General features: G+C 30.0%; 1 protein-coding gene across 1 annotated transcript; it reads right to left on the reverse strand.

The window, feature by feature from the left end:
* Positions 1 to 6,269: 6,269 nt before the first annotated feature.
* LOC141634509 (uncharacterized) lies at positions 6,270 to 12,323 on the reverse strand. The gene is made up of 4 exons (XM_074446654.1): positions 11,878 to 12,323; positions 7,688 to 7,743; positions 6,680 to 6,844; positions 6,270 to 6,600 (listed from the first exon to the last, which is right to left on the reverse strand). The coding sequence occupies exons 1-4, from the start codon at positions 12,205 to 12,207 to the stop codon at positions 6,531 to 6,533; spliced, it is 621 nt and encodes a 206-aa protein (XP_074302755.1). The 5' UTR covers positions 12,208 to 12,323; the 3' UTR covers positions 6,270 to 6,530.
* Positions 12,324 to 12,884: the final 561 nt, after the last annotated feature.

Genomic DNA, 12,884 nt, shown 5'->3' on the forward strand with positions numbered 1-12,884 from the left:
AGGACGTCTTGAAACAAATGGAGGTCCGGTACACCGTAAAAAAATGAGGCTCCAAATATAATGTATAAGTGTATTATACTTTAATATTTGTATCGAATTTCATCAATAAAGTTTATAAATTCGTTGTTCAAAACCGGAGGCCCGGTTCCTCCGCCCGTGGTTGCACGGGGTCTTAGACACCCCTAATCTAGTTATAAGGACCTCCAATTTCAAAGACTAGCTTTAAGGACCTCTGATTGTATTCCGTTTACTTCACATCCACTGATCCACTATTCTGTTAAACACAACTTTTCATCCTAATTGCTAAAGTATTTTGTTTGCATGCTACACTATTTTACTACTTAGGGTCCCATTATTTTTTTTGGATCAAACGAATCGATTTGAATCAATCGAATCGAATCAACTTATAGGATATGAATCCCAATCAATCGGATGAACTTATAGGATCTAAATCGAACTTATAGGATCTCGAACTTGTAGGATCTCGAATCGAATCGAACTTATAGGATCTCGAATCGAACTTATAGGATCTCGAATCGAATCGAACTTATAAGATCTTAACTGAACTGAACTAAACTTATAGGAGCCGAACTTAACTTTATTTTATTTTATTTTATTTAACTTAACTTAACTATTATTATTATTATTATTTTTTTTTTTTTTATTATTATTATTATAAGATGCGCGCAGCTTTCATTAAAATAAAAGTAAAAGTTTACATGAAATTGGTGGGTAGCCGAGAGACAATCTGGGCTCCCACACCCTTATTATTATTATTATTATTATTATTATTATTATTATTATTATTATTATTATTATTATTATTATTATTATTATTATTATTACTTGCCAAGAGAGAACATTGATAAAAAAAAATTATTAAAACACAAGGTAAAATAATAACATTTTTTCGCTTTATATGCATTGGTTTGTTCATACATTATACTACGATTACATTACGATAACAAATAAATCACATATTATATCTTTTTTTCTAACCATTTATTTCCATATTATCATAATCCTCATCACTTTCATCTTCACTATCACTCTCAACAACGGATCAATTGCCTCGCCAAATATTTCTGACTATATTGTTTCGTACCTAATACATGACCTTATTCTGCTTTTTATCAAACATGCCCAAATCTATTGTGACGCTAAAATTATTAATGAGAGGAGTGATTTTTTTTTAAAATAATAATGTATGTATCGAATAATTAATGTCAAATATTTTTGTATCGGTCTTTAAAAATAATACTCTGTATATATCTTTTCTGAACTAAATTTATAAGATCTTATAGGATCTGAACTGAACTTATAGGATCTGAACTGAACTGAACTTATAGGATCTGAACTGAACTTATTGGATCTCGAATCGAATCGAACTTATAGGATCTCGAATCGAATCGAACTTATAGGATCTGAACCGAACTTATAGGATCTGAACTGAACTAAACTTATAGGATCTGAAGTGAACTGAAATTAAGTGACTTTAAGTCCAAAAGAACAGGGTCTTATTGTTAATAGAAAATATATAATATAGATTACAAAGTAGTTTATAATCATTTCTTTGTCATCCTTTTATTTTATAAATTAGAATGAAGGGTTAATAATCGTCAAAAACTCCTTTTAAATATGTAACTAGTTTTAAACCCGTGCAAAAGTGCACGGGTATGTATTTGGGTCAGTATTAATGTTTTTGGATGTATATTTGTTTTTGCATTTCTATTGTACTTATTTAGTTGGTCTAAATCTACGATCTACATAATTTATGTTTAAATTTGTTACAAACACGTGTTCACATACACTGGTTTATAAGGAAATAACGTAATCTACTCTTGTAAATAAAAATTGCATACATAAAAAACTTTACATCCAGATAAAAGAAATATAATCTAATATAATCAACTTTAACATATGTATGTAATTCATTTGCGTTTGTTCGATCCCGTATATAAATGTTATTCCTTCTTGAAATTATGTAATTTTGTTATTATGTAATTTTGTTTTAAAAGTTATGTAATTCAATTTCATGTACTCGCATTTGTAATTCATTCTGCGTATATGTTATTAATTTTATTTACACGGAATATATAAAATTATTTCATACGGAGTAATATTAATTCATAGAATTTTTTCATAATATTATTTCATAGAATTTGTTGTAAGACGGAATTTATCGCATATTTGAAAAGACGGAAATCTGAAGAAATAAATACATTGCACACTCATGGGTCCCACCATAACATAAATTTCCAAAAAAAAAAAAAATTGCATTAGTGACGTGGCGTGATGAGAATTAGGTATTGTCTTTTGTATTAATATAGATAAGATTTAATTTTGCAGTCTTTTACTTCGTATTTGTTAGCCAAATCATTACCACCCTTGTCCCATTTAGGCTCCGTTTGGCAAGACATTTCATGTACCTAATTTGGTCAAAGTAGCTTATTTGACTAAAGTTTCAGGTACCTTATTTTTTTGTAAGCGTTTGACAAGTAGCTTATTTAATCAAATAAGCTACCTGAAATGAAATGCTACCTAGAGTAGCATTTGAGATTTCAATTACCTGATTTGGTTTGATTTTCCGTTTTTACCCTTTAAATCTATACTATTAAATAATTATTATATCCTTTTACGTCATTTCATCAAAATCAGTTACCTTTTCAGTTAGTTTGCCACACATTTTTTAATATAATCAGCTACCTTATCAGTTCCTAATTTTCAACTACCTTATCAGTTACCTTTTTAGATTTCAGTTAACTTTTCAGTTTTCAGCTACCTTTTCAGGTTTCAGTTACCTTTTCAGGTTTCAGTTACCTTTTCAGGTAATTTTACCAAACAGAGCCTTAATTGCTTACCTTTTTTTTATTCTTGTTAAAGTTATTTTAATTAAATATTGGCAAATAATTTTTTTAATTAATTAAAACAAATAAAATTTCCTATGTATGATAGTCTTACATAAGAAGTTTGTATAACATTTTATTAAGTAATTAACTTTTTATTTAAAAGAATTAAGGTATTTGAATTAATATATTTGTTTTACATAATATTTGTATAAGATGACAAGTACGAATAACGATAAAACGAATTTTGTTGATTTTGTATATCCGATATTGGTTTTACACAAACTGAATTGAATATATATGAAAGTTCGTATAATTGAAACTGCATATTGTATAATATACCTATATGGCAAAGTAAGGTCGATCAACATTTATCCTCAATTACTTATCCTAAAAAGAAAACAAATTGCATTTGAAAATAGTTCACGATTGTTATGGTAAAATCATTTACTCCGTATTACTACTTCACTTAACGAACTCCACTATGATAACTTCCCCACACTAGTTTTAAACCCGTGCATAATTGCACGGAATTGGATACCCAATAATTTGACGAAATGCATAAATTGGGCATAATTATAATTTAAAATAAGAATTAGTATATCTAAGATACCAATTAAAAAATGGACATTAAATGAATATAGTTATAGAACAATAATTCTTTAGTTTTGAAACCAATTAGGGAGTACAACTAATAATAATCATCCATATTTCAAATAATATATAATTTCAAAAACATAGATAACAAATATAACAATCAAAGTTATTATGAACTTATATGTTTCTTGGAAGTTATCGAAAAAAAATTACTTAAGAAATCAATATTCTAGGTTACAAATACAACAACATAATCGGTTGCTTTGAATATAGAAGGGAATGAAAATAGGCCGATTATATTTTCTAACACTTAAAAATAAGGCGCATACATTAAGAATAGGTCAAGAAATATAACTACCAATCTTCATAAACTCGTCTTAGTATATGACCCAATAACAGGTGATGGATCCAAAATCTATATAAAACCATACTAAAACTAAACTCTCTACTCTCTCCGTTTACACCCCACCCCGAAATACCGAACCCGCCTCCGTAAACCTAAATGATCTACCTCATACTCTCTAAAATTGTACAAACTAAAAACATAACTCAGTGGTCTCATTCTTTTAAACCCTACTAATTTCTAAGGATTCTCTCTACTTTTTCTTCATTTTAAACTTTTCTCTTATATCAGTCTCTCCCTCTCCTTATACACTATAAATTATTCAATTAATCAATTCCACAAAACTAAATTCGAAAACACGCTCCTGTTCTTTATTTTGAAAAAAATGGAAGGTGGCTACATTTGATGATTTTTCTAAAGAATGTATTGATTTTTTTTTCTATGGAATCTATACCGTCTCTTATTTCATTTAATTTTCAAAGAAAAAATCAGATTAATGATTATTTTTGTTGATTTTTCGAACGACTATATCGTTTAATTTCACCAAATTAAAAAATATTTTTGATTATTTAATTATTTTGTTTTTCGATTTGTTTAAATTTATATGGCTACTATTTTAAGTTCACTAATTTCCTTTAATTTTCTCTGCAATTTGGTTATATATGAATTTTTTTCCTTTTAAATTTGTGCCGAAATTATTATGTCTAAACAATTTGTTTTTTTTTTTTGTGATCTTCATATTATAAGATAAAAATTTAATTAATTAATCAAGGAATTAAATTAAATCAAAGATCATGGAATCATTCATGTAAGCATAGTAGAATGTAAGATATTTAATTAATGAAAGTAGGAGACATATTAATCACTTAATAAAAGAATGAGAGAGTGTAATTAATTACTTACCAAGTAAGTGGGGAAGTGGGGGACCCCACCTAAATTAAAGTTTTTTTTTAATTTATAAAAATCCAAGGACCAATAAGAAAGCTTGAAATGCTTCAGCTTTTATAGATAGGGGATTCCATTACTCAAAATAATTTAATGAACCCTAACTTAAATGTTTATTGTTGTATACATTCCATTACCCGAAATTACTTGATAATAACAAACCCGAAAATGACCCCCAAATTGACTCGACCCAACTCAAATTCTGATTAATCAAAAAATGACCCCACCCGATTGACCTGTTTGCCAGAGTTTGATAAGAAGGGAGGAAAGAGATGTATTCCGTACATATATGACAATCATAAAATAAAATGAGAGAAATCAATTTAAAAGTGCCAATTTCCTATTGTATAAAACGGATGTATACGGTTTAATATTAACATGGGTCAAATCTTATCCCACTTTTATATGTTAAGACATTTTTTTTTGTTTTCTTACTTGTCTTAAATTTGAGACGAATACACCAATCTTATATGATAATTTAAGATTTAAAAGTAGATGCTTGTAACATTTTTACTTCCCATATACTCCTATTGACCTCTTTATATATGTAACTTAACGGAAGGTAGTGAAAGTTAACGGACAATTCAATTGAGGTCCTCAAAGCTTCTTTTTCAAATGTGTCCTTAAAAGCTTCATAACTACATATCTTGGATCCTCAGAGCATCCTCAACCATGAGGAATGGACTCCTCAACAAATCAAGGAAGAACATAATTGAGGAATAAAAGTGGTCCAATCATGAATTTACTTCAGCGAATTGTTGAAGAAGAAAGCACGCAGCGGAAAAGCAAGGATGAAAGCACGCAGCGTGGAGTATTATTTTAATCAAGAAAGCATCGCAATTGTATATTTTTTCCACAATTCAATGTTTCCAACATGGGCGACCCACTTTTGTGGAGTATTATTTTAATGATTTTTTTATTTGTGGGGTATGTTAAAGTAAGAGAGATAAATGATGAAAGATATTGATGAAGAATAAGTGTTAAATTATTGTTGGAGGAGTGTTTTTGTTATAAGTTGAAAAGTTGAGGAATAACGAGGTGGATGAGTAAGAAGTGATTAGAGAGAGTGAGATGAGGAGAAGAAAAAATCATGGTTGGAGATAGTCTCATTGTTTACTTTACTCGCAACTAATTTTGGAGGGTGGAATTGTGGACCCTCCAAATTCAATGACCAAAATTTCTGAATAATAATACTCCCTCTGTTCCGGTCATTTGTTGTTCTTTTCTATATTGGCGTGTCTCAGTCATTTATTGTCCTTTCTATTTTAAGAATGAATTTGATATGGTGAATGTATTTGGCATGTTTGATTATTTGTTGTCTAAGTCTGCAATAGCTGTTGGTATGGCGGATGTGTTTGGCATGATTGATTATTTTAATACAATTTACCCTTTAGCAAAAAAAAAGAATGAATTTAATAAGCAATTTGATCTCACACTCAATTTGTTACACTTATCACTTAGTAATTGGTTTATTCCTCCTTTCTTGGTATTTGTGCCAAAACCAAAGGACAACAATTAATCAATACGGAGGGAGTAATTATCATAAATCAAGGCACCTGAGTACAAACTAACATTAATTTCTGAATACATACAAAGGGAGACCACTATTACGACCAAGTACTACTGCTCCATCGAGTATTTAGTGTACTAATTAATTAACCCACTGCAAACGATAAGTTATTTAGTTAAAACAATTATCATCAATGCTAATTTATTTAGAACTTACCCTTGACAATTCACAAATAATCTACGATAATCGTGGCGAACAACATGTCAGCATATTGTGTAGCTCGTTGATTTTATGGCGTTATTTGAACCCACTCGTATCGACCTTCTAATGACACATCCTTAACTACGTCAAAATTGTACCTGAAAACAACACCAATCCGTCAGATTAATTAATGAAAGACTAACTAATAAAATAAAAATCATAATATGTGAAGCTTACTTGTCAGAGAAGCGTTTTTGGAGGTTTTTTTCAGCAGAGGAGAAAAACTCGTCGATTTCAGACTCAAACGGCATCATCAATCGATTAATATGGACTCTTGATTTCCTCTCCGAATGATTTAAACTGTCGATTTCTGCTTCTTCAATCTTCTCCATCTCAACACTCCTACAAATTTCCGGGATAAATCAAATCAATTCAAATAATATTATTATTAAGACAGACAAAATGCAGAAATTATGAAGGGAGAAGAATTAGGAATCCGTTTCTAAAATGGGCGATTTTCACTAATTATTTAACGAATAGGTCTATTCCCAAAATAATTGTCGAAAATGGGTCCACGTAGGCTTGGAATTTTCGAAGCTATGGTCAAGGGTCAAATCGCCACGGCGCTTGGCAACTTACTTCGAAGACATATTTCCGCGACTCCCCTCCCCTTCCCAGTTTCATAGCCCCAAATCAGGAAAAAAAAAATTTAGGCCAAGTAGCCAGCCCCTATGGCTACTTTAGGCCAAATCGCCAGCCCCCATGGCTACTTGAATCTGAGACATACTCAGCTATTTCGTCAAAATTGGCCCAACCACTGCCCATTCAAGTCGTCAAGGTGCATGACGACTTTAGGCCAAGTCGCCAGCCCCATGGCGATTTTAAGCTCAATTATCATAACAGCAAATTTTAGGTTTGGTTGCAATTTGGGTATGGTCGCCAACCGAGATGGCGACTTAAATACAAACCTAGGTTCGGGTATGACGTGGACCCATTTTGGGTAATTAATTTCAAAGTCGACCCATTTCGTTAAATAAAGAGTCAAAATCGCCCATTTTAACAAAAAAGAATTAGTGATGTTTCAACATCACATAAAACGATTTGAATTTCGAATTTCCGGTACAATTTCTCGAATTAAATAAATGAGTTAGTTAAAAACGTTAAGATTTGGATAATTAATTGCATCAATTAATCACATTAGCAAAAACAATACTGTAATTAATCGGAGTAAATTTTTGAAATTACCTGGATATTAAAATACAGCCGACAAATTTCGACGACGCTTCACTTTTACTCTCAACCTGCTCACATTCAAACAATAAAAATTACTAAATTAATACATTAACTAGTTTTCTTGCCCGTGCGTTGCACGGATATTAAAATAATGTGTGATAAATTTCACAATAAAATGGAATATAGGCATATTGTACATCGTTCATGTCTAAGATTTTATGTATGCCGTATGACCAACAAATAATTACCGTTAACATAATATTGACATAAGAATAAAAGAATGTTTGGTTAATAAAATATTTTTTTTAGGAAAATAAAACCAATATAAGTTTATATATATGATACTTGGACTGATAGTTTTTAGAATTTGTTCATTAATACCATAGTCAACTCAATGATGCAACAAATATCATTCTTTCGAATAACAACCATAATTTAATCATTGCTAGATCAAATTGTAATTACGTAAAATCATTTAGAGCTAGTTAGAATGTTATATCTCCCGGTGAAACTATAGAAGTAAATTTGAATGTGAACCAAATTCTAACACAATACTACATGGCTAGGGTTTGTTTATGAACCCCCCCCCCCCCCCCCCAATGCTCTCTATAGCAATAATCTTGGCCCCCATCTTCTCATTTGAAACAAAATCTTTCACGCAAACCTCTATTTTTATTCCATATTTACACACATGATCTAAAACAATCTCATCCCTTGAAAGATCGATCCTTGTCTCCGGAATTTATCTCAAATTTATCCAACTAAGTGAAAAACTAAACCCCTACTTCTAGAAAAATCCACCATTCAATGGAAACTAACCCTTACTCTCGACAATGTTTTTTTTAGGAAGATAAAACCAATATGAAGTTTATATATATGATTCTTAGGACTCAGAGTTTTTAGATTTTATTCATTGATACCTGTTCGTTTTTCAATTGGTCAAAGAAAACAATAATATCTACTTTGCATAATCAACTCAATGATGCAAAAAATCTCCTTCTTTAGATTAACAACCATAATTTAATCATTGTTGGGTCAAATGGTAGTTATGTAAAAATATTTAGAGGTAGTTAAATGTTATATCTCCTGGTCAAACTATAGACTTACCTTTGAATGTGAACTAAATTCCAACGCAATACTACATGGCTGGGTCTGTTTATGACACCCCTCTTTAACAATAGTCTTGCCCCTCATCTTTTCATTTGAAACAAAATCCTTTACACAGACCCCTATTTTTATTCCCTATTCACACACATGATCTAAAACAATCTCAACCCTTCAAAGATCGATCCTTGTCTTCGAAACTTCTCTCAAATTTATCCAAGCAAGTGAAAAACTAAACCCCTACTTCTAGAAAAATCCACAATCCAATGGAAACTAACCCTTGCTCTCGACAATGTTGTTAGAATTAAAATTTTACTTTAATTTGGATTGATTGAGTCAAGATTAAGTTTATCAGTATGATCTTTTGAAGTTTATTGTTATTATTCATGGTACTTATATGTTTAATGCAAGCGATATTTTGCGGATAAATAACCTTATTTATTATCACTATCCTCGTTAAACTCATCACCCTCCACAAGTGCACCCTCCCTCCACCCCACTAATTTACCCGTAAAATAAAATATCGGTCACTGTGATTACTTCTTACTACTTGAAATAACCTCCAATCCACTACCACTATCACTACCTTTCTGCCACGTTTTACATCTAACAAGTCATAAATCACATTCACCTCCACGAAACATCAATCTTTACTCCAAATGATATGTATCCTCGTCTCCACAGTTTCTTATTTCATTTTGCATAAATAAATGTTACCACCTCCATCTTATTTTTATTGTTCTTTTTTCTTCACAGTTTCTTATTTCATTTTGCATAAATAAATGCCCACTACTTAATCCCTTCGGTTCACACATAAAACGGTCTAAAATGCAAAACTTTCATCTCTCTCATGAAAAATCCATTTAACTAACAGAAAACTAACCGCTACTTTCTAAACTTCATCATTTTTACATCCCGTAAAGATCAAGTTGAACATGACAAAAAAATGCAGAAACTTAGGTTTTCTTTGATAACGACAGATTGAACATTTTTTTTTAGCATTTTGAGAGTTTTTACACTATTTAAATAACAAATGTGCTATTTTGAGTGTTGATCATCGACATATTAAAATAGTAGATTGCGGTGTAATTTCCTGTTTTACATTATGACCTTCAATTAGTATATTATAAGAAAATAAAAATTGAGTCTTCTTTATCTCTGAGGAAATTAAAGATCAACCTTTATCTTTATCATATTTATAATTAATATTCTTCACTTAAAATATATAAATTTAAGCAAGTTCAAATAAGTTAGCTAAAAGTTATAAATCACAAATTGTGTATAATCATTTTTTTAATTAATATGAAATAAATGTCGTAAACTTCATGAGAATATTAATGCGGTAGAGAACTATAGAAGAGTTGGCAAGTACATGACTCCCTTTTAGGTTTAAATTTTTTCATTTATTTTTATATTTTTGCCTAAAGGTGGTTAAAGCATCGTATTATGCATGACGAATATGTCTCACCCTTCTCCAATTCGTATCTCTCCCTAAATTATAGTGATAATGTGCCCAATTTACACAAAATAAAATTTTATAGCATCAACAATAAGTAGTTTGCTCCATATAATTGAATAATACCGTTTTTTTATGCATGTAAATTTTTCAAAAGAAAAGCTTGAGAGAGACGGTTTTCACTATGTTAGGGAAAGACTACTCTTACCCTTTTATGTGTTTATCATGACTTTTTTTAATGTTGATCGTTGCTTGAATTGAATTTTAACCTTATACATATTTCTATAATAAGTGTATCTAATTTACCTTCAAGCCTCATTAAAATCTATTTTATTACTCTTGGTACCATTTTTACTTTTAATTGTAAAACAATCGCACAATAAAGTTTTTCAAAACATTTACTAATTTGTCATAATATGATATTTCGATTCGCATATTAGCAAGCAACTTTCTTTATCTTTTAATACTCCTTGAAAAATAGATATCAAACTTTGTACTTATCAATAATTTGTGAATATCTTATTTAAATTTTGATTAATATGCTTTTATATAATGACAAATGAATGATAAATAATATAATAATAAATTATCAATAGAAGTTGAAGTGTATTGTGAGGGAGATAACTTTAAAATTAGTAGGAGAAATACATATGACATTTGAAGAATAAACTTCGTATTATGTATAATTAAATATGACAATAGCAATAACAAAAGACGTAAGGGGCATATTTCAGCGTTCATTTTACTCTTACATGAGTATATTCCATGTAGTACGTATTATGCATGCACATCTGTCACAACTCAGTTCGTCCTAGGGTCTTTTAGCCTCATAATACCTCATTTTATCATCGGAAGTTGTTATAAAATTGGATATTATAAATATATCAAAGGTTTTTTTCCTTCTAATTTAATAAAAAGTGAAAAAATACTAATGAATAATTTTTTAATATAAATAAATTGTAGATAATTAATTTATTTCCTATTTCTAATAATAAAATTGTAAAATAATTAATTAATTCTCATTTCTAAGAGGAAAATCATATTCCTAATTATAATAGAAAAAATTTAAATAATTGTTATCTCCTAATTCTAGTAGTATAATTAGGAAAAAAAAGCCTTAATGAATTGGTAATTTATTTCCTATTTCTATTAGGAAAATAGTAAAATAATTAATTAATTCTCATTTCTAATAGAAAAATTATATTCCTAATTATAATAGAAAAATTGTAATAATTATCTCTTTATTCTAATACTAATAGTAGAATTAGGAAAAAAAAGCCTTTCCTAATTCTAATAGTATAATTACGAAAAAAAAGCCTTAATAAATTGGTAATTTATTTTCTATTTCTAATAGGAAAATGATAATATAATTAATTAATTCTCATTTCTAATAGAAAATTATATTCCTAATTATAATAGAAAAATTGTAAATAATTAATTGATTAAAACAAAAGGAAAAAACAACAGTTTTTGTTGTAGCGAAGTAGAACGGCATCCATTAATAGAGATGAAGACAACGCCACAGTAACTAACAGAAATAAATTCATAAAAATATTTTTCATTCACTTTTGTCCTCGGAAATATTAATGGAAGTATTAATTTCAGAAATTCCGTAAAATAAACAAATTTCATAAGAATTTACCTTATCTTTTCCTGCAATTTCACTCGAACTCGTCGTCGCCGTAATATTGCTTGAAGAACATGGAGCAGGTGGAAATTCCGAACTAATCACAATAACTTCACCCCCAGTACTCGGAGAAATTTGATTGATAGTGTTCTCAAACGACGTCGTTTCAGTCCGACAGGTTGCAAAACTACTACGACGTTGACGACGACTTCTTAGAGCGTAGACATTACAAGACGACCTCTTTGAAGCTAGAGTAATTTTCATTCTTTTTGCCACGGCTCGAGTTCGAATCTTCATATCAACAGCCTCTTCATTTTCCGCGCATTTTGTCACATACCTTCCCATCCTAATAATAATAATAATAATAATTACTGAATTTTAATAATAATTAATTACTGAATTAAATTTGAAAAATAATTTTGCATAAATTGTTTGAAATTATTGCTGCGTTTTTGGTTTGGGAGATAGAGAAAAAATGGGATTCCGTATCGACGGTGAAGAAGAGGAAAGTGGTAGAGATAATAAAGTGCGAAATCTGTGGTCCAAACGGCGTTTCAGTAACGGTGGGGGGAGGGGGTAACTTCTGACGGCGCCGTTATCTGGTAATGGGATGTGCTACTGTGCTCTAGCGTAGTCTTATTTTTGGGGTTAAGCTTTTATATTAAAGAAAACTAAGAGGGTGTTTGGTTCACGCGTGGGTATGGGTTTGGAATCGGGAATCATACTTGGGTGGTATCGGGTTGGAACTTGATCACCTCATACCTTGTGTTTGGTTCAATTTTGGGGGTATGGGGTTAGAAATTAATCAAAGCTAAAAACTCTTCAAAATACAATATTTTTAATAATAATTTTTATACTATTAAATCATGTAGAGAAAATTTAATCAAATAAATATATAAAATGATTTTTTTACAATTGTTATTATCACTTTTTAATATTTGTAATTTGATACCATGGGTATCAATCTCATACCCACCCCCTCCCAGGTATGAAAACCCATACCTCGTGGGTTTGAGGTATGG

Source organism: Silene latifolia, chromosome Y (assembly GCF_048544455.1).
Source record: "Silene latifolia isolate original U9 population chromosome Y, ASM4854445v1, whole genome shotgun sequence".
Taxonomy (NCBI): Eukaryota; Viridiplantae; Streptophyta; class Magnoliopsida; order Caryophyllales; family Caryophyllaceae; genus Silene; species Silene latifolia.

Coding starts and splice junctions, on each gene's coding strand:
- LOC141634509 (XM_074446654.1), bottom strand. CDS start 12,207: ATGGGAAGGTATGTGACAAAATGCGCGGAAAATGAAGAGGCTGTTGAT. Junction 7,744..11,877: donor AAATTGCAGGAAAAGATAAG/GTAAATTCTTAT, acceptor GAATGTGAGCAG/GTTGAGAGTAAAAGTGAAGC. Junction 6,601..6,679: donor CAAAAACGCTTCTCTGACAA/GTAAGCTTCACA, acceptor TGTTGTTTTCAG/GTACAATTTTGACGTAGTTA.